This window comes from Rhinatrema bivittatum, chromosome 5, assembly GCF_901001135.1.
Source record: "Rhinatrema bivittatum chromosome 5, aRhiBiv1.1, whole genome shotgun sequence".
Lineage (NCBI taxonomy): Eukaryota > Metazoa > Chordata > Amphibia > Gymnophiona > Rhinatrematidae > Rhinatrema > Rhinatrema bivittatum.
In genome coordinates this window covers 268337569-268359487 of record NC_042619.1, presented here as the reverse complement: position 1 = coordinate 268359487, position 21919 = coordinate 268337569, and the positions used below count along the sequence as shown (strand labels likewise).

At 45.3% G+C, this 21919-nt stretch overlaps 1 protein-coding gene across 2 annotated transcripts; it reads left to right on the top strand.

Annotated features, from left to right (window-relative positions):
* Positions 1–2185: 2185 nt before the first annotated feature.
* On the top strand, positions 2186–12452 carry FAM136A (family with sequence similarity 136 member A). 2 transcript variants are annotated; one of them, XM_029604005.1, is made up of 4 exons: positions 2186–2314; positions 3017–3280; positions 3658–3798; positions 11098–12452. In XM_029604005.1, exons 2-4 carry the CDS (start codon positions 3194–3196, stop codon positions 11284–11286), a joined length of 417 nt encoding a protein of 138 aa, XP_029459865.1. In that variant the 5' UTR covers positions 2186–2314; positions 3017–3193; the 3' UTR covers positions 11287–12452. The 2 variants fall into 2 exon arrangements, with proteins under 2 accessions (XP_029459865.1, XP_029459866.1); XM_029604006.1 differs by lacking the exon at positions 2186–2314 and adding an exon at positions 2379–2626.
* Positions 12453–21919: the final 9467 nt, after the last annotated feature.

The window sequence follows — 21919 nt, the reverse complement described above, 5'->3', positions numbered from 1 at the left end:
GACCTTGTATTCTAAGTCCTTGCGCCTGCCATGTCTTGCCATGTACCCATGCTGGCACCAGCTCACATCCCACGGTTTGACTTGGGGCTCCTCCCTGGGTCATGCCGTGGCCCAAGGACTCACAACCCTGCTTAGAGACGACTCGCCTTCATGCCTCGGAGCGTGACGGCCGACGGAGGTCGTGCTCGTAACACTTAAATGTGCTACTTGCTAACTTCTAAATAACTGATTCACATCTACTCGTTCAAGACCTCTCATGATCTTAAAGACCTCTATCATATCCCCCCTCAACCGTCTCTTCTCCAAGTTGAACAGCCCTAACCGCTTTAGCCTTTCCTCATAAGGGAGTTGTTCCATTCCCTTTATCATTTTGGTTGCCCTTATCTGTACCTTCTCCAGTGCAACTATATCTTTTTTGAGATGCGGCAACCAGAATTGTACACAGTATTCAAGGTGCAGTCTCACCATGGAGCAATACAGAAGCATTATGATATTTTCCGTTCTATTAACCATTCCCTTCCTAATAATTCCTAACATTCTGTTTGCTTTTTTGATTGCCAGAGCACACTGAGCCGACGATTTCAAAGTATTATCCACTATGATGCCTAGATCTCTTTCCTGGGTGGTAGCTCCTAATATGGAAGCTAACTACAGCAAGGGTTATTTTTCCCTTTATGCAACACATTAAATTTCATCTGCCATTTGGATGCCCAGTCTTCCAGTCTTGCAAGGTCCTCCTGCAATGTATCACAATCCGCTTGTGATCTAACTATTCTGAATAATTTTATCTGCAAATTTGATAACCTCATTCGTCGTATTCCTTTCCAGAAAAGCACTGGTCCAAGTACAGATCCCTAAGGCACTCCACTGTTTACTCTTTTCCACTGAGAAAATTGCCTATTTAATCCTACTCTCTGTTTCCTGTCTTTTAACCAGTTTGTAATCCACGAAATGACATCGCCTCCTATCCCATGACTTTTTAGTTTTCTTAGAAGCCTCTCATGAGGAAACAAAAATGTTTAAAAAAAAAATGTACCGGACAGTCAGGTTAGGAAAATGGACACTCAATTTTACCAACATCCGTTTTCCTAACCCATGGCTACCAGTGGGTTCGGAAAACCGATGATCGTACTATTGAGCATCACTATTCTGAACCCACTGACAGCCACTTCTCCTGGGCCAAGGAGGTCCTAGGGGCGTGGAATCATCCCTAGTGCCTCCTTTTAATGCAACCCCTCATTTAAATACAGGATCGCATGCCCAGGAGAGGTGGCTGGGCAAGTGTTGGGAGAGCTGATGCTCAACACTGAGCGCCATTTTCCCATGGACCTTACAGAATCAGCCTGAAAGTGAATGGGATCAAAGAAATTACACTCAGCTGACAGACTCCAGCGCCAGCTATGAATCTGCTGCATAGTTGGGCCTTTCCAGGAATGCACAAGCACAGATTAATAACTTGAAATCAAAAGTTTGCATTTCAAGAGAAAACGTCTAGTCTATTCTGTTATGTTTGAAAACTAACTAGGGTTGCCAATTGCCAGGTTTTGGACTAGACAGCCAGGTTTTCAGTTGTGCTGTATAGGGTCAGGTCAGAAGTACTGACTGGACACTGAAAATCCGGTTATTGCAAGAGGCTCCTCTTTCTCACAGCTTCCTGGTTACAGGGAAAGACAGCGCCCAGAGCTGTGCTGTGTCCCCGTCCTCTTGCCTCCTTTCCTCTGTTGTGATTGGCTGGGATGGAGAGAGGCGGCACGGCATAGCACAGCTCTCAGTTGCCAGCGCTCCACAGATCTTGAGGGCAATGCCCTCTGGGTCCTTCCCCCTTCCTTACTGAGAGCTGGGCTGCAGCGACTCAGCTGAGGGAGACCGTCATAGAGGAGGGGAAAGTGGAGAAAGAGACAGTCAGAGTCACAGGGTGGTGAAAGGGTAGAGACAGAGGGGACATGGAGAAAAGGGGAGGGAATGGAGCAAGGGAGGAAACAGACACAGAGAGGGTATGGAAGGAAGGAAGGTCACAGGGAAGGGGAGAGGCACAACTGCAGCATAAGGGAAGGCAGGAGACATAGATGAGGGAAGGAAGAGAGAAGAGGCACAAAGGAAGAGGGGGACAGGAGGAAATGAGATAGAGAGGAAGATGCTGGGGAGGTGAAAGAGACCAGCTGAGGGAGGGGACTAGAGACGGGAGGGTAGTACAAGAGAGGAGTGCACAAAGGAAGGGGAGGGCATATTGAGAGACAGGTGGCACAAGGGAGACACAGATGAAAGGCTGGGAAGGTTTTAAGGAAACAGCGCAAACCACGTGTGTGTGAGAGAGGTAACTGTTTGGGAGTGTACAGTTTGGGAGTGTGTGTGTGTTTATGGGGAAGTATGGAGGTGGGTATGTATTAAAAAGGTTTTAGTTGTAGAGAGTAAAACTGCATGAGAGAGGCTGCAGTTGTTATGCTTATGAGGATAGTTGAAATAACATTTTATAAAACAAAGTAAATCGAGGGGGTACTTGAAAGCCAAGTAATGAGTGGATAGACAACTGACAGTAGTCTTTAGCCTTCCCCCCTCCCAAAGCATGAAGTTTAGTGGGGTGTCCAGTTATGGTCTATGAAAAGGTTGGCCACCTAAAAGAAACGAGGTAGAGTATCAGTGTTTATAAAAATGCTAGTTTGGAAAAGCAAAAATATTTACCCGTAAAAGTGAGTCGTTTTTTCCACTTTCTCCTGTTTTTTGTCTTTGTTGTAATAAGCACTGTTAAATTCATAAGAAAAATAAAATAAAAATTGAAAAATAAGGTCCCTTCTAAAAACAGTTTGGGAAGTACAGATAAACAACCTTGAGAGTTGAGAACCAGGGGCTCGAGTGCTAATCATAGCTCTCTCACTGACTTGGGTTGGGTCTCTGCATCTTTGCTGTACTCTTTGTTGTTTTTAGCACTAGGGCGCTCACACTTGTATTTTGAATTTCTGTTGCACACTGTATTATTTTTTTTGTCACACTCCTGTAATTTGCGGCACCTTTCTTCCAGTTAAGCTCGCGACCACACAATCCTTGCCAGGCCAGCAAAGAGCATTCCTCCCCTTAAAAAAAAAAAATCCCACCTCCCGGAAGTGACGTCCAGGAAGAGAGGGGCGGAAGTCGCTTGCCCTTGTTGCCATGCTGGTGTCCTCGATGCCGGGTGCTTAGTGTCTTGAGTAGCGACAGCATGGCCGAGGAGCAACAGCGACGAGTGGAGAGCGCGGTGGATCACATGGTGAAGGGGCTGGAGCGGGAGCAGATCCGCAAGATGCAGGTAAGAGGCCCGAAGAACTGCAGGGTGAAGGCAGGGGAGGAAAAATGCACCTTATTCACCGAGGTAGGGGGTAAAAGATATGCCCCTCCGTCCTTCAAGGCAATGGAAGGTGTGTACGGCACCTCCCGCAGGGATGTAGGAAGAAGGTGTGACCCAGCACCTGTAAGTCGTATGGGAAAAAAAAATGCGCGCCTTTCTTCCTCTGAGGAATGGAGCAAGCTATAGCCTACACAAATATCCAAAAAGGCCCAAACTAATATCGCATGAGTACTCCTATTTTCGTTCTTTCTGTAACTCTTAGGTAAAGGTAGAGAAAATTTGTAACCAGGAAGCAGTAGACGGTGTGATATGTGTTGACTTTCTGTGCATCCTTCTAGGGGAAGATGTTTCGCTGTAGTGCTGATTGCTGTGACAATGACACTGCCTCTATGCAACAGGTTCATAATTGCATAGAGCGCTGCCACGCACCCTTGGCCCAGGCACAATCTCTTGTAACCAACGAATTGGAGAGATTTCAGGTTAGTGTAACCAGGAATTGATTAAATGATTCCAAAGGAATTTAGTTTTTAAGGAACATTATGGAAGCTAGCAAAAGCTCTTGACACTCAAAAGACTGCAGATCCTCTGTTTCCTTCAGAAATATGTCTGTTTTTGTTGGGTTTTTTTAATTATTATTCACACTCATACATGTAATGTTTGAGGTGGAATGCAAGGAGCCTATACACAATCTAAAAATTAAGAAAACAGCCCAACACCACCTCTTTCCTGCTGATTTCAGGGGCAGTGAGGTAGCCTGGATGACAGGTGTACACTGTGGCTCCTACACTGACTAGTGCACTAGCGTTTTGGTTATCTCACAGCAAATACCATTTTGTGAAGGTGGAGAATTAATTTTGTGGTGATATTGTGTCAGCCCTTGAAGTGAATCCCAGAACTGAACAAGCTTGTCAAATTGAGGATTTGATGGTCAGAAGTGAGGGCTAGAAATCAGGAAGGTGTGAGTTTGAACTCTCTCCCCTTTGCCACTTGCTCACTGTGATACCTTTAAGCTAGTCATTTTATCTCCCTCCACCTCAACTTTCCCAACTGACTAGCAAAAAATTAAATAACACTGTGCTTTTCCCCTTCTGCAGATGTTACATAGCATACATATATTGCAACTACTATGGTATCCATCCCAGACATGGTTGCATGTATCTTTATGAAATAATGTAATTATAAAGTGCTTTGGGATCCTGTTTTAAATTAAAGGCAGAAAGTAAGTGCAAATTTATGACTGCTGCAGAGCAATGGCATAGATAGGCTGATAATAGAATATTGTATCCGTCAACAACTCCATCAACAAGCAGAGCTGAATTAGCCATGATATGTGGGGTGGTGATGTCATCCAGCACTGAATGTACCCATCTCACAGAGCTCAATAAAACCATGTTCTTTCTGTAACTCCTGGATAAAGGTAGAGAAAATTTGTAATCTGGAAGCTATTGACAGGAAGCAGTAGAAGAGGACCGGAAGCATGCACTGGAATTTCAAATCTTTGAGTGAAGATCAATTTAATAGTGGTTAAAGAGGATTGGTAAGTATGGCTTTGGGAAATCTTTGGACTTAAAAAAAAGTTTGGAGAAGGTGAAGTAGTGGGATATACTCTTTAGAGTTTGTGTGTGTCTGAGATAATAAGTGAACCAGAGGTAGTTAATTCTAGTGTCTGTCTTTCCCACCCACTCAACCCTTGATTTTTAAGCAGGAGCACTTTCTCATTAAAAATCAATCAGGCTCTTATCTAAATCATACTATTGTACCATCTTCATTGAGAGTTTAATCATCCCCTTGTATGACACTAGCTGGTTAATTAGTAAATATACCTATACATGTAAAGTACTCTAATTCCAACTCCCTTAGTATCCTAAACTTAACTCAACAAAATTAAGATGAAGGCAGCAGTTCAGCTGCAAGAGGGGGACTTTCCAGTCTTTTGCATTGTGTCACAGGTATGATTTTTTTTTACCCGCCAGTGAGAGATTGTATGTGTGCACCCAGTGCAAAGAGCTCCTAGCTGTCAGGGAACGAGTGCGATCTCTGGAGCCTAGAGTGGCAGACTTGGAGGAGCTGAGGCAGACAGAGAGGTACATTGATGAGACCTTCAGGGACATAGTAGCCAAGTCCTAAATCCAGTCTGGCAGCCCCAATGCTGTCTTGGATCAGAAAGTTCTCCTGGTTTAAGAACATCACCCTAGTGTAACAGGATGTGATCCTATAGCAAGGACCTGCTCTCCAGATTATGTATTGTCCTCTCACACTGAGGACAAGTTTCCCAGGGCTACTGCCCAGGAGGGAAGGGTTAGGCCGGCCATTATAGTTGGCGATTAGATTATTAGAAATGCAGATAGCTGGGTGGCTGGTGGACGAGAGGACCGCCTGGTAACTTGCCTGCCTAGTGTGAAGGTAGCAGATCTCACACTTCACCTAGATAGGATTATAGACAGTGCTGGGGAGGAGCCAGCTGTTGTGGTACATGTAGACACCAACAACATCGGAAAATGTGGGAGAGAAGTTCTGGAAGCCAAATTTAGGATTTTAGTTAGAAAGCTGAAATCCAGAACCTCCAGTGTGGCATTCTCTGAAATGCTTCCTGTTCAACATGCAGGTCCCCAGAGGCAGGCAGAGCTCCAGAGTTTCAATGCGTGGATGAGACGATGTAGGGAAGAGGGATTCAGTTTTGTAAGGGAAGGGGGAGACTTTTCCGAAAGGATGGGCTCCATCTTAACCAGAGTGGAACCAAGTTGCTGGCAATACCTTTTAAAAAGGAGATCGAACAGCTTTTAAATTAGAATAAGGGGGAAAGCTGACAGTCACTCAGCAGTGCATGGTTCGGAGGAATATATCCTTGAAGGATACTAATGAAGCAGGAGAGTTAGGGCATCCCAACAGAGAGGTGTCAATAAAAGCAAACTTGTCCATGTGCCTATATGTAAAAAAATCACGTGCTAAAAATTTCCAAATTATCCCTATCAACTGAAAAGCAGGTTATTAATACAAACAAAAACCACACATTGAAATGTCTAAATGCCAATGCCAAATGTCTAAGAAGTAAGATAGGAGAGTTAGAATGTATAGAGGTAAATGATGAGATTGACATAATTGGAATCTCAGAGACCTGGTGGAAGGAGGGTAACCAATGGGACAGTGCTATTTCAGGGTGCAAATTATATCGCAATGATAGGGAGGATCAACTTGGTGGGGGTGTGGCACTTTATGTCCAGGAGGGTATAGAGTCAACAGGATAAAGATCATACAAGAGACAAATTGCTCAGTAGAATGTATATGGGTAGAAATCCCATGTGTGTGGGTAAGAGTATAGTGATAGGAGTATACTACCATCCACCTGGTCAAAATGGTTGGACAGATGATGAAATGCTAAGAGAAATCAGGGAAGCTAACCAATTTGGCAGTGCAGTAATAATGGGAGTTCCTGAACATCCCCAGATCAGTCCAGACAAGCGGGTTTTATTCATCCCTACCAGCAGATGGAGGTAGAGAACAAAACTGCGCACTGCCACACATATACGAGAGTGCCACCTGCAGTCCCTCACTATCTCTCTACCTCCAGCAGATGGTAGAGGTGCTAACCCTGCAGTACTGACTGGATATTTTAAGGAAAATTGCTCCCCGAGGTGACAGGCTCCTGCAGAAGGGTCGTCCCTCGGGTTGAGCCGGGCGAATGGGGGGGTTGGATGCCCCTGGCCAGATTCAGCCCGCGACCCTGGGACCACTGACAGCCAGTGGTCTGGCTCCCTCGGTGGGCCCAAAGCCCCTCTGCCTGCCCAGGACAGGGAATTACCCTTACTTTTATTTTTGTGCTTTCTTGTGTGTCTGGGCCTTTAAATCTTTGTTGTAAAAAAAAAAAAAAAGTCACCTGTAGCTGTCTGCTCTTGCAACAGCATGTGCAGCCTAGAAGGCTGAAACCCTCGTCGAGATCGTCGGGTGCAGGCCGGGCAGCCAGTGGGTGATTCGGGGGATCATTCGGAGGAGGGTGGTCCCAGTCGGGGCAGATTCACTCCGGTGGGGGCTGGCTATACTCCCGAATGAGCCATGCGGTTTTCAGTCGCGGCAGCAGCCTGTTCACAGCGCCAGCGGAAAATTCTTGGGGCAGTGTACCCTCTTCAAGGTTTGACAGCTGCCGCGTGCTGCGCCCCTCCCCCTCACAATCTGGGCCGCGTGGAAGCGCGGCAAGCATAGGATTGCCTGTTTGGATGTTTATTTTGCCTTGCTTTATTTCTTGGTGCTTGTTATGACAGACAAGCAGCTCAGAGAGACCTCCAGGGCCTGTAGTAGCCCGTCAGTCGGCCTGAATGGCCACCTCCTCTGCACAGAGTGTGCTGGAGGGGGAGAGGGAGAGTCTGAAAGGCAAGCAAAGCCGCAGAGGCATTCGTGGATTGCGGCAGTAGCGCTGGGATCACAGGAGGCAGTGGCTATGGCCGCAGAAGCAGAGCTGGATAGGGGGGCTTTTCCCCAGGGGTCCAGGAGGTCCCCGCTTCTCTTGTCTCCCATGGTTCCACCTGGGGAAAAAGGTCCAGATGTCTCGGGCCCTAGCAGCCCCAAGCGCCCTTCGAGGGCCCCAGGGGGGTTTTTGCCCAAATTCATACTTTTACTGCACGAGGCCTTCCTGGCTAAGAAGGCAGGTAAGTGCGGTGTCCAAGAAGGCCCGACGGGTTCGGTAAAGCGGGAGAAGGTCCCCCTAAAGGTTCCATGGGCCCGCAAACTCTGCCTCCCAAGGGACGGCTAACGTGATTGGAATCTGACTCGAAGATTTGGACGAATCTAAGCAGGAAGATAAGGTCTCCTCAGAGGCCTATCAGGATGGGGACCCGATTGGGGGTCCCCCTCTGGACCCAGGGGACTCTAAAACTGAACAGGGGACCTTGGAGGGTCCGGAGGCTGAAGGCGATGATCCGGCCTTTCAAGAGAGAGGAGCTTCGCCCGCTTATACCTCAGCTGTTGGAGGAGCTGGGGATTAAGCTCACCCTGGAGGATTCAGATGCTGAAGGGTTAATCTGGTTCTGGATGACCTACGGAGACCCCCTAGCGCTTTCCCAATTCCGAAGAAAATCCAGAAATTGATCAACCAAGAGTAGGATTCCCCCGACTCGGGTCTGCGAGTTAGCAGAGCAATGTCCAAGCTTTATCCGCTTCTGCATCACCATCTGGACGTTCTCAAAGTCCCGAAGGTGGATGCGGCAGTTTCGGCAGTCACTAAGAAGATCACTATTCCGATGGCTGGAGCTTCCACTCTGAAGGATGTTCAGGATCGGAAGTTGGAAGTGCATCTTGAGGTCTTGGGACTTGGCCTGCAGGCAGCGGTATGTGCAAGTCTGATGCAGCGGGCCTGTGTTGGATCCAGAAGCTGCAGGACCAGTCGGCCTCCGGGACTCTTTCTCCAGTCCAGGTGGCCCACCTGGAGGCAGGGGCTGCCTATGGCACGGATGCCTTGTATGACCTGGTGAAACCACGGCCTGTGCTATGGTGTCGGTGGTGGTGTCCAGACGACACGTGTGATTACGCAACTGGTCAGCGGATCTGTCATCAAAATTGCAGCTCTGTAATCTGCCTTTTCAGGGGAAATTGCTGTTTGGTGAGGACCTCGATCGTCTGATGAAGTCGCTGGGAGAGACAAAGGGCAATAGGTTGCCAGAGGTTAAAAGGTGAAATGAAAGAGGCTTTTTTAGCCAAAAAAATCTTCCTTCAAAAATTGGAAGAAGGATCCATCTGAAGAAAATAGGAAAAAGCAAAAGCATTGTGAAGTTAAGTGTAAAATATTGATAAGACAGGCAAAGAGAGAATTTGAAATTAAATTGGCTGTAGAGGCAAAAACTCATAATAAAAACTTTTTAAAATATATCCGAAGCAAGAAACCTGTGAGGGAGTTGGTTAGACCTTTAGATGACCAAAGGGTTAAAGTGGCTCTTAAGGAAGATAAGGCTATTGCAGAAAGACTAAATGAATTCAGGGGAGACACCAGTTCCGGAGATGATTTTCAAGGGTGATGAGTCAGATGAACTGAACCAAATCACTGTGAACCTGGAAGATGTAGTAGGCCAGATTGGCAAACTAAAGAGTAGCAAATCACCTGGATCAGATGGTATGCATCCTAGGGTTCTGATGGAACTCAAAAATGAAATTTCAGATCTATTAGTTAAAATTTGTAATCTATCATTAAAATCATTCATTTTACCTGAAGACTGGAGGGTGGCCAATGTAAACCCAATATTTAAAAAGGGCTCCAGGGGCGATCTGGGAAACTATAGACCAGTGAGCCTGACGTCAGTGCTGACAAAAGTAGTGGAAACTATTCTAAAGATCAAAATCACAGAGCTTATAGAAAGACATGGTTTAATGGAACACAGTCAACATGGATTTTCCCAAGGGAGGCCTTGCCTCACAAATCTTCATTTTTTTGAAGGGGTTAATAAACTTGTGGATAAAGGTGAACCGGTAGATGTAGTGTATTTGGATTTTCAGAAGACGTTTGACAAAGTCCCACATGAGAGGCTTCTAAGAAAACTAAAAAGTCATGGGATAGGAGGTGATGTCCTTTCGTTGATTACAAACTGGTTAAAAGACAGGAAACAGAGAGTAGGATTAAATGGTCAATTTTCTCAGTGGAAAAGAGTAAACAGTGGAGTGCCTCAGGGATCTGTACTTGGACTGGTGCTTTTCTGGAAAGGAGTACGACAAGTGAGGTTATCAAATTTGCAGATAAAATTATTCAGAGTAGTTAGATCACAAGCGGATTGTGATACATTGCAGGAGCCTTACAGCCTCTCCTATCCAAGATAGAAGACGTTGTCTTACAGGCTAGTGCATCCTACAAGATAGTTCCACACCAATGCATAGTCCACATCCATTGAGTACATTTGCAAAGCTGCACTTTGGTTGACTGTGCACACCTTCACACCTTGCTACTGTCTGGACAATATATACAGTATCAAGAGGTGACAGTAGTTTTGGACAAGCAGTTTTTCACAGCCTGTTCTCCCAGAAGTCCACTGATGGGGCAGGCTGCTTTTTAAGTAATTGCGCTACTGCAGCCCTCAGCTTGGCACTTGCTATGTGTCATGGCTAATTCAGCCCTGTTTGTCGACAGAGAAAGCAGATTTGCTTACCTGCAAACAAGGTTCTCCAGAGACAACAGGATGAATTAGCCATGCTTAATTTCCTCCCGCCTTGTTGAAGTTAAGCTCTGCAAAAGACTAAGAGGTTCATGAGGCAGTGCAACCCCTGGGAGCTCCCGCACATGCCCGGTAAAATTTTACTAAACTCTGCGAGATGAATCCATTTGGTGCCGTCAGATGACATTCCTCCGCCACCCCTTCCCCAGTGTTTGATATGGCTAATTCATCCTGCTCTGTACATGTAAGCAAACTTGCTCTCTATGATGCTCCTTTTGAACAGGAAATTCCATCCACTTTCAGTTGAGAGCTGACTTGTAAAATCTGATAAGAAAATGGTTCTGCCATTTTAGTTTAGGTGAGGTTCTGGAGACAAAAGAAGAAGAAACATTTTTGGATGGCATCATAGGGAAGTGATGCACAAGAGTTTTTGGGGGCGGGGGGGAAGACCACAGACATGATTTACATGAATGAAGAATTGAAATGAAAAAGCCTCCATGGGTATCTATTTACATTGTTTAAAAAAAAAAAAAAATCATCATCATAGCGATTTCCTGAATAGGTTTTGAGGTGTATATGTGTGTAGGGCGGAATGAGGTTATGATTTTTTTTTATCTGAAATATTTTCTTTTGCTACGTTATTAACTGCAGGATCGGCTGGCTCGTTGCACCATGCATTGCAATGACAAAGCCAGGGATGCCTTTGATGCAGGCAGCAAAGAGCCACAGGTGAAAGTGCAACTAGAGACCTGCATCACTCAGTGCGTGGATGATCACATGAACCTCATCCCCAGCATGACCAGGAAACTCAAGGATACACTGACTACAACTGCGAAGTAGAATCTTCTCCTTTCCCTGCTATTAAAGAATCCTACATTTTTTTATATCTGAGCGGTGTAGAAAAATGCCAGAAATCTGAGAGAGGACAGCACCTTTAATCTTAATGCTGTGCCAACGGTTATCAAAGCTCATATTTTAAACATGCAAAGGAGCCTGTTGGTGGTGGTTTATCAGAGATCAAAGACAGTAACAGGGTCCAGGTTCAAACCCCCCCCCCCCTTGTTTATTGGAGTTGGATTTTATCTTTACACTGGTAATATGGTGTCATTTCTTTAGTCTTTCAGAGAGGTATGTTATCAAAAGCTGTGCAAAAATGGAAATCTTTACCTCCTAATTTCAGTGACACAAAGTATGTTAACTGTAGCAGGCATTTAGTAATTCTGCAGCTCCCAAGCTCCACCATCCTGCTTGCTGCTTTAAAATCCAGATGCAGGAACCCCTTAGCAGGAGGATTAAAAAGCTGTAGTTTGCCATTCAGCATGGGATGTGTGAAGCAGAACCTGGAGCCGGCCATTTTTCTGCTGTGCCACTCAGAGCAAAATGTTTACTGTGCTGAAATGGACATACTACTCAGCTAGGTGGAAAAAACACAGGCAAGAGAGTTTGTGTATGTGTGGCTTTCTCGAGGTCATACAGGACGTTAATTCACACTTGTCTGCTGATTTCATTGCTCTGTGCTCTGAAAGTGGCGGGACAGCCAGCAGGGGAAGCCCTTTTTTTCTTTTTTTACATGACATTTCTCCCAGAGATGACAAATGGAACGTGCTTTGCTGCTCCTGGCCTTCCGAGCTTATGACTGAAGAGGAATCTAATGAAATTGTCAGCGTCCACTGAATAAATTATTTTAATGAGAAGTTCTGCCAGTGAGTTCCAGTATTAGTGCTGCTGTTTCTAATGGGAAATACAGGTCGCTGCTCTCTGTGAATATATATTCAGAAAAATCTGTGGAGAACAGTACCTGTTAATCCTGTCTGACGCACAGAACTACCATGGAGTGTGATACTTCTCTTCTGTTAGCTCTGAAATCTCATGCATACTGTCTCTTCTTGATGGAGCATTCTAGCATTTTGCTCATTTTTCTTTTTATTTTGAAGTATTTTCTAAAAGCTTGATTTGGAACTGGTGTTTCTGAATCAATAAAAGATTATTAATATAATTTGCACACCTCTAATGTGCAGAGTTGTTTTCTTATAACAAAAAGTAAAATATTTCTCCTCCATTCACCTCTGCCAGGGTTATCATGATTCTTGGCTGAAGAGAGAGTTTCTCAGTGTGTATGAACAAGGTGTTTAAGCACTGATTAGCTTGTGTAAGTGAAAAGGAACAAATACCTCATCAGGTGGGGCTGTTTTGAGTATCAGCCTAAAACGTTTTTCAGAAGAGGTGCCAGTATGGTGGTAAAACACAGTTCAACAGGCTGCTCACACAAGCTCTCTATGATAAGTCATATGTTCTGTAAAGCTTCCGAGCTGTGAAAATGGCCAAATAACTGAAAAACCGCTGCCTCAGGTGGTTATTTGGCACCTCTCTTCCCTATGTCGGGCCGATACAGTAAAAGTCGCAGGAGAGCGGGCAATCGCCCACTCTCCTGTGCGCGCGATTCACTAAATTAATTTATTTAAATTAGGGCTCGCAGCAAAAAGAGCGGTGGCTGTCAGCGGGTTTGACAGCCGATGCTCAATTTTGCCGGCTTCGGTTCTCGAGCCCGCTGACAGCCACGGGCTCGGAAACTGGACGCCGGCAAAATTGAGCATCCGGTTTTCGAGCTGTGGGCCGATTTCAAATTTTATTTTTTTTTTTTTACTTTGGGGGCCTCCGACTTAATATCGCCATGATATTAAGTTGCTGCACATTTTACTTACTGTATCGCGCGGGAATACCTAATAGGGCCATCAACATGCATTTGCATGTTGATGGCCCTATTAGGTTCGGGGGGGGGGGGGGGGGTTGGACGCGCGTTTTTGACGCGCTATTACCCCTTACTGAATAAGGAGTAAAGCTAGCGTATCGAAAACGTACGTTCAATCGCAGGTTAACAGTGCACTCCGCCGGAGTGCACTGTACTGTATCGGCCTGTGTGTAATTTCACTGAACGGAGACCTATAGGGTTTGCCAAGTGAAATACTTACTCTGGCATTTTCTTTTATCTTTTTATATCCAACAAAGTGCTGCAAGCCTACAGAAGGGCTTATGCTTATTCCTCAAAGCTGAATGGTTAGTTACTGGAAGCAGACTGTATCTTGCAGTGATAAATCATTAACCAAAATAAACTATGCAGGGATCAGTACACAGTTGGGAGGCCTTTGGACAGTAACAGCAGTACAACACAGCATCAGTTTGACTTCGTATCGAAGACATTGTGGGCTGACAGATACCAGTGTTAGGTTAACCATTAGAAAGCTCTTACTCTTTATCATTGGGCGCAGCTCAGTTATTTTAAGAATGCAACAGACAAAGCTGACAAGGACTGATCTAAGTCAATGGTGGTGAACTCTGGTTTTCAAGTACTGCAAACAGGCCTGGATTTTAGGGTAGTCGAGCTCTTCAAATGAGCCTAGATCTTGGACTGAATGTATGGAAATATATCTCTTGGATATTCTTTGTGGAAACCCTAAAAACCAGACCTATTTGTGGTTTTTAAAGACCAGAATTCACCATTCTTGATTCTAGTCCATGCTGGGAAGTATGAAGAGTAACATTACCCTTTCTTTACCATACATCATAACGCTCACCAGTCTTACATGAATTGCATCACTACTGGGAGGTACTGCATCTATAATATATTACAAGTTACTCTTTGGATTGCCCACAATAATTAATAATAAATTGGTTCACTAAACAATTTTAACCCTAATGGGATTTAAATGCACTTTACAGATAAATCCTAGTATAGAGTATTACTGCTTTTCATTTCTATAGCACTACTAGATGTATGCAGCACTGTACAGATAAATATAAGAAAGAGTTCTGCTCTATGGTGCTTACAATCTAGTTAAGACACACAAATAAGCAAATATAAGATTTCATGAAATGTATTTATTATTACAGTAAACATAGTTAAAATTGACAAAGCTGAGATTAGGAAGAGACAGGATTTAAGATTCAAAAGCAACCTAAAAAAAAGTAGTTGTTTAGACAAGGCAGAGAGGTGGGATAATATATCAACTCAAGAAGGCTGTTCCAGCACATTGTGTAGCAATGTACTGAGAGTTGGCAATAGAGGAAAAGGTTACAGAGGAGAGCAGAAATGATGGGGATGGGTATCGGGGGAGATTAAAAAAAAAAAAAAAAAAGTACTAATAAGGAGCTGCAGAGTGAAGTACTAATGTCCATATTGGTCCTGGACAAATAAAAGACAGTGTTCTGCCTTCACAGTATATTTAAATGTATATATGTTTTCTTGTTATGCTGCCACCTGGTGTTGTTTTATGATATTGTTCAGCTCAAATTCTCTGCATGCTGTAGAGTTCTTTTTTCTTACTGGATACTGTTTGAATGTTGCTGAACTCTTATTGGATATGTTCCTGTTGCTCTCTCTATCTCTCGCTAGCTGTGTGTTCTCTCTTCTCTTCCTATTGCTTGACTCAAAGCAATCTGGGATTGTCTAACTTCCTGCAGAGGTTTCAGTTACAAGCAAATAGCTCTCTTTCACCCCCTTCTAGCTCCTAGAAAGCCATCATCCTTTCACATTACTTTCTCTGTTTGTTTCCCATATGCTGCTAGTCTGCCTTAATTGCTAGTAGCTACAACTTCTGCCACAAGTTGCAGAGGTCCTCGTCTGACTGTTGAGCTCCTGAACTCATAATAGTTAACCAGGCTGCTGTCTGTACGGCTACTTTTCTTACCTTGGTGAAACTTTCTCTTCATTCTTATAAACATTTTTTGGCTTTAAGCACCAACAGCTAGATTTTAAAAGCATTGCTCACGCAAAAACGGCCCCATACACACGTACGTGGGCCACATGCGAGCAACACAAATTTTTAAGAAAGCGGGAAGTACGCACGTACATACCCGTGCACGCATCAAGAATAAGGAGGCAGAAAAGGGGTAGGGCATGGGCGCTTTGGGGTGGGGGCAGACTTACACACACAACCCCTGAATTTTGCAAGTCTGGAGATTTTGAGCCAGAGAGATCCTAAACAGTGGGGGAGGAGAGAGAGAGGGAGACTGTTAGAGAGGCAATCTGACACTACATCCAACTGTAAGAGGGGCACTTTCAACTCAGGGTGGGTTTTTAGGGGGGCGGTGTTACATTGGTCTGCCTAGAGTGCAAGTGTCTGTAGACCCCCCCCCCCAAAGTGTATGTTTTCCTGTGTGCCTAATACGTTTGTTTATGGGCATATGCACACTCCTTTTTAAAATGTACCTGTGAGTTATTTGATATTTGGAAGTTGGAAGTTGGAAAGACCAGGCTTAGCTAACTGTACACAGGCTCTCAAGCTAAGAGAGCGAGAGCTGAGGGCAGGACCGACAGAAGGAAATTGATATATGCAGAAAGTTAAGTTTGCTAGTTTGCTGAATTTGTCGATCAATGCTTAGACCACTAAAACAGGCTTCCCAAACCTGTCCTGGGGATCTCACAGCCAGTCTAATTTTTCAAAATATATACAATTGATATGTATGAGATACTACATCTTCAATGAGTGCAATGTATCTCATGCATATTTTTTGTGGATATCCTAAATACCTGACTGGCTGAAGCCTGACAGTAGAAGAATTTGTGCTTGTTTCCCTATGTAACTGCCTAAATCTGTGTTAGGGCCAAACTGGTGCAGGGGACACAGTCCTGGGGCTGAGTCCTAGTTTCTCTAGCACTACTCCTAGTTTCTCTAGCACTACTCCTTTCAAACCTGGAGTGTGGATTCTCTTAATGGGGGAAGGTTTAACCTCCTGGGTCCAAGGTGTGCAGGGGAACAGAGGATCCACGTTCAGTCTTTACTCTCCCAGGTAGTACTCGCTGTCTGTTGGCTCACAGGTATGGTATCTTCCTTCAGGATAAAGAACAGGCAGGACTCTATAGGTGGTGTTCAAATAAAATGTAATGTAACAAAACAAAAATGCACAGTTCAATCAAAAGATAAAGTACAGGAATCTTCACAAAAGCCCAAATGTTCACAGTGCCTATTCTTACTTCATTGATCTCTGAGCCAGTAATCCCTACAGGGTAGGGAACAGTCCTGGGTGACTGAAAGTGGGCTTCTCTAAGGTAATCAGAACTCTTCGGACTTTGGATGGCAAAGTCCAAAAACTTCCAAAACTGCAACAAATTACTTGGCTCAAAAAACCTTTTTTCTCCTAGAACAAGCAGGATGGTAGCCGTCAAACATGGGCGACATCAGATGGAGCCCGGCACGGAACTTTTGCCCAGCATGCCACGAATCCACGCATCCTCTTCAGTCTCTTCTTTTCCACGCAGCTTTCGCCTCGCGGTTGTGGAGCTCTGCTCTCTTCAGAGCCCCTTTTTGTGTTTTTCCTGGTCTTCGGCCGGGTGCCTCAGTAGGGTGGCACGGTAAGTTTTTCCCATTCTTTACGGTCGATTCCCAGCAGTATCGCTTTTCGGTGGCTGCTGGTTATCGACCGCTCGCCGGCTTTTTTTTTTATGGCGTCTTCGGATTTTCACCGATTGCCCCCAGTGCCCATGAACCATGTCTATCACGGATCCTCTGCCTAGGGTGTCGCACGACGTCCGGAGGTGATGTTTTGCGATCAAATGACACCCAAGGGTCATTGGACCCATTTGGATAAGATAGAGAAGCTTTTCGGATCCAAAAAGTGATCCTTTGACTCTGGCATCGGGTGCATTGATGCCCAAAGGCTGCAGGGAGCCTATGGACATGGATCCATTGATGTCCACTCCTCCACCAGGGCCCTCTCTCTCGAGAGGGGCCGGGGACAGGCCATCATTGGTGTCATCGCACTCCAGGACATCAGGATCATTTCCAACCTCAGCGTCGGGGAAAGACCAGGCCAAGCGCCGAGTGAAATATCGGAAACATCGCCATCATGCCCCCAAAGCAACCCCGCGGAGAGGAGGCATTAACTTCCATCAAACCTGGGAGTCCCAGGCATTCCCCGCTGATATCTGTGCCAGACACAGAGCTCCCTTGGGGCTCCGAGGGAGTTCTAGTGACGATTCCTCCTCCATCCATTCTGTCTTCGGATTTTCAGGAGGAGCTGGACCACAAGGTGCAACTGGCAGTGCTCCGAGCCTTGCAGAGCATCGAACCGCCGGCGCCTCGACGTCCTGCTGACCATCTTGCCCAAGCAGCAGCTGCCGATGCCTGGGGGTCCTTCAATACCCCAGCAGCCACCAGGGCCTCCTTCCTCTGGGGTGATTCCTGGTGTAGGTTCCTCCGAAGAAGATGATGTGTTGCGGCCCGGGGTACTGTCGAGGGCTTTGGTAGCGCTCGTGCCTTCAATGCCCACGGTGCCCTTGTTATCCTTGGTACCTTTAGTACCAAAACTGAGAGGCTTGGGTGGGGGCCCTCTACAAGGCTCTCTAGGGGACCTTAGTGAGGAGGAAGCCCATATGATCCCTGGGGGATTCTACCTCAGAGTCATCTTCTGATGACTCAGGGTATCTCCACTCTGATCCATTTCTACCGGATGAGAGACGCCGGTCCCTGCTAGAGGATCTAACCTTTGTGGGCTTTGTGCGGATTATGGCAGAAGCCATTCCTTTCCAACTCCTGAAGGAGGAGGATGCCCGTCAAAAGATACTGGAAGTGCTTCAGTTCTTTAATGCGCCATAGGAGATAGTGGCTGTTCCCATTCATGACATCTTTAAAGATTTACTCCTTCAGATTTGGGAGTGCCCCATTTTGGATCCTCCAGTGAACTAGAAGGCAGATGCAGTCTTAGTACAGCAGGCCTTGGGATTTGAGAGGCATCAGCTTCCACATCAATCAGTAGTGGTGGAGTCTGCCCTCAAGAAAGCCAAGTGTTCCTGCACCCATGCTTCTGCGCCTCCAGGTTAGGAGCATAGGGCATTCGATGCCTTAGGTAGGAAGGTGTACTAAGGCGCTATGCTGATCACCCAGATTACTTTCTACCAGTTGTACATGACCCAGTACACTCGGAACCTCTGGAAGCAGGTTCAGGAGTTGTTGGAGTGCCACCCCCAACAGCAGTATGAAGCCTTCTTGGCAGTTGCCTAGCAAGACTTGGAGTGTGACAAACACGAGATGCGGTCTCCTATGATGTGTTTGAGAAGGCTGCTAGGGTGGCGGCAGCAGACATTGGTGCCTGTAGAATGACATGGCTTCGTGCCTCTGATTTCCATCTGGAGGTCCAAGAGAAACTTGCAGATCTGCCCTGTACTGGTGAGAATCTCTTTGGAGATAAAGTGAGAGATGCCGTGGCTCAGTTGAAGGATCTAACAAAGCAATGAAAAAGAGCCAAACTCTGTCCTGTGTATAAAAAAACAAAGAAACAAAAGGAATCCGCCACTGTATAATTTAAACCGCAGCACCAATCAAAAGGGTTTAGTTGAAATTGTGAAAAAGTTGCATCAGCAAGCCTGACAACTAGTTGCTAGAGAACGTGTTCTGCTGAATTCAGAGCCGTCCAGTCTTTTAATCATTTGTGGCTATTGGAGTTGTCAAAAAAAAGCACCAGCAAGGTGCTTACAACAATTTAAAGAAAGCGTTGTTTGTAAACGTATTTGTGCTTAGAGAGAATTATTTGCTGTTATTTTTGTAAAATATGTCCATCTGTACCCGTTAAACAATTGCTCACTATTGACCTGACAAAGGACGGTGTTTCGCAACATAACACGTTGTTTTTTCAGGAGTTAGTGAAAAATATTGCTAGGTGTATCTGTAAACAATTAATAGAAGGTAGTCAGACATATTGTAAAATACAAAATTTTGAGAACTTGGCTTCATTCAGATGGTGCTGCGAACCTCTTCATTCGGGCCTTTACATAGGCCTTCCCAACTACACATTACATCCATTCCAATTAATCCAAAATTGTGGAGCTAGATTCACACCCTATGCAGGAATCACATAATCCCCATTCTCATGCAACTGCACTGGTTACCCATTCGCCAGCGAATTGAATATAAAATCCTAATGTTAATTCATACTGTGTTACACAGTACTTCATCTATATGGTTATGTTCTACTCTTTGAATTTATTAACCCTCTCATCATTTAAGATCTGCCGACAAAAATTATCCACAAATTCCCACAGTAAAAAATACAAGATTGAACCTAACTTGTAATGGTGCCTTCTCTATTGCAGGGTCCAAATTGTGGAACTCCCTACCTAACCATATCAGTCAACTTACCACAAAACATGATTTCAAAAAAGCAATAAAAACCTACTTATTCTCACAAGCTTTTCCCAACCTGCAAACCTAATCTAGTTCACTACCTGTACTACCTACTCCTACCTTTTCAAGCCTGTTACTTTTTGTATGTGAAAATTTCTTTTGATTTCTATGTTTTTATTCTTGTTTTATTATTAACTAGCTGTTCCCGGCCATGCGTTTCCGTGGCTCAGTCTGGTTTAATTTCACAATGCGCATTTGCTCTGCTCCAGCCATCCCAACTCACTCCCCTCCCTTCCCTGGCGGTGGACGGACTAGCTTGGTGACTCTTCTATCCTTTCCTCCTCCTGTGTGTAACTGTCTGGCAGTCCCTACTCCCTCCCCCCTTCCCCAGCGGCGGAGGAACGGGCTGAGCCGTTTCTCGGAGCGGAGACTTGTTGGCCCTTTCCTCCTCCCCTCTGTGACACCCAGCACGTAGCGCAGAGCTCTATGGTCCGCACATGCGCTGCTCTCTACTGCGCATTTGCAGTCCGTCGGTCAGAGCCCATTTATATTGTAGATAGCGTGTGTTGCTTTTACATCCAACAGATGGCGCTGTTTTTCCCAAAAGCATGTTTTTACCTGTCACAGGTGTGACATCTATATAATATAGGTATATAAAAACACTCGCATATTGGAATGCAAAGTTGTGTCAAAATTTCAAAGCAATCGGTGAAGAACTTTCGGAGATTTAAGATTTTGAACAAATGAACATTTACATTTTTATTTATATAGATGTATGTCTCTTAATTTTTAAACCGCTTAGATCCACTCTTATGTGTGTATTTGTGGTATATAAAAATCTTTGAAATAAATAAAATAAATACCATCTTTGCTAGGTATAGGACAGGGTGGCATAAAAGATGCACCCCCTTTTTTCTACCCATTTTTAAGGAAAAAATAATTTTCTATATTGGCTTCTCCATTGCCAGAGTAGGAGGATTAAAGCTGCTAAGTATTGCAGAATACTGACAGCATGCAGTGGTTGGGGGGGGGGGGGGGGGGTGACGCTGTGGTGTTGGGGAGCAAGGGCTCGCCGCCCAATTGGTCGGTGCTGGGCAAAAGGGGCTTGCCGAAGCGCGGCAAGCCCCTTTTGCCCAGCACCAGAGAATGATTAAGGTCCAGAGCAATTTCCCTGTTAAAGACTACAGCAGGCAAGTCACTAGTAAGGGCTCAGTGATGGCAGCCCTGTAAATAAAAATGCTTTAGCTCTAATTGCACAGACTACTTCCACTTCTCTTCCATTACGTTCTCTTCCGGTAATTGCCCAGCAATGGAGAATGATGCACAAGGCAGGGAATCAAAATTATACTAACAGTGTCCGGGCGGGAAATGATGTGGTGGCGTCGGGGAGCGAGGGTGCGCCGTCCATTGGCCGGTGCTGGGCGGTAGCCCTTGCTCCACACACCCCCCCCCCCCCATCAGACGCTATTAATTTTGATTACCAGCACATAGGACGCACTCCATATTTTTCCCCTTTTGAGGGGGAAAAAACTGTGTCCTATACGCCGGCAACTATGGTAAATAGGCCCATGCAATATCAGCAAGCATTAAACGGGCACTCAGGAGAGGTGGCTGTCAGCCAGTTAGGAAAATGGAGACTTGTTAATTCAGCATCCCTTTTCCTAACCTGACCATTGGTACCCTTTTTTTTTTGGGGGGGGGGGGGGGGGGGCATTTCTAATTTTTTAGTTCCTTTGACTTCCTTTTGCTACGATGTTAAGTCATCGGAAGTATAGAAAAGCAGTATTTTCTGTACACTTTTTGGGTTCCTCCAAAATTAATGCCTGCCTGTTTTCTGTGTTTTGCTTGGGACAGGTGTTAATTTTGGTGAGTAAAAATGTGAGCATTGTGCACACTTTTTTTTTCACATCGGGGGTAATAAATAATAGCCTCATCAATCTGTATTTACATGTGATGAGCACTATTACCTATGTGTGCGACTGGATGCATGTTTGAACACACTAATCCCCGTTTTGCATTGGAGGGTTATGGACACGCATCCAATTGTGTGTTGAGCCGTGCGCTGCGGCCAGCAGCTAGCCATGCTTTACTTGATGCTCATGATTACACTTCAAGACTCATACTCTACCTAGGCAGAAGAGACAAGCACGACTTCACTTGTTCTCAGAAAGGAGATCCTACATGTGTAAGTGCAGAGAGCAGAGTCCAGCTGCTGATTTTAGATGAGTATCAAATCCTGTGGCATGCTAGGAAAGCAATACTGCAGCAGCCTATACTCCTCCAGTCCAGGCCCCACCTTTGTCTCAGCACATGGCCGACTGCTGACAAGTACCATCGTCCTGACTCTCCTCTATTTT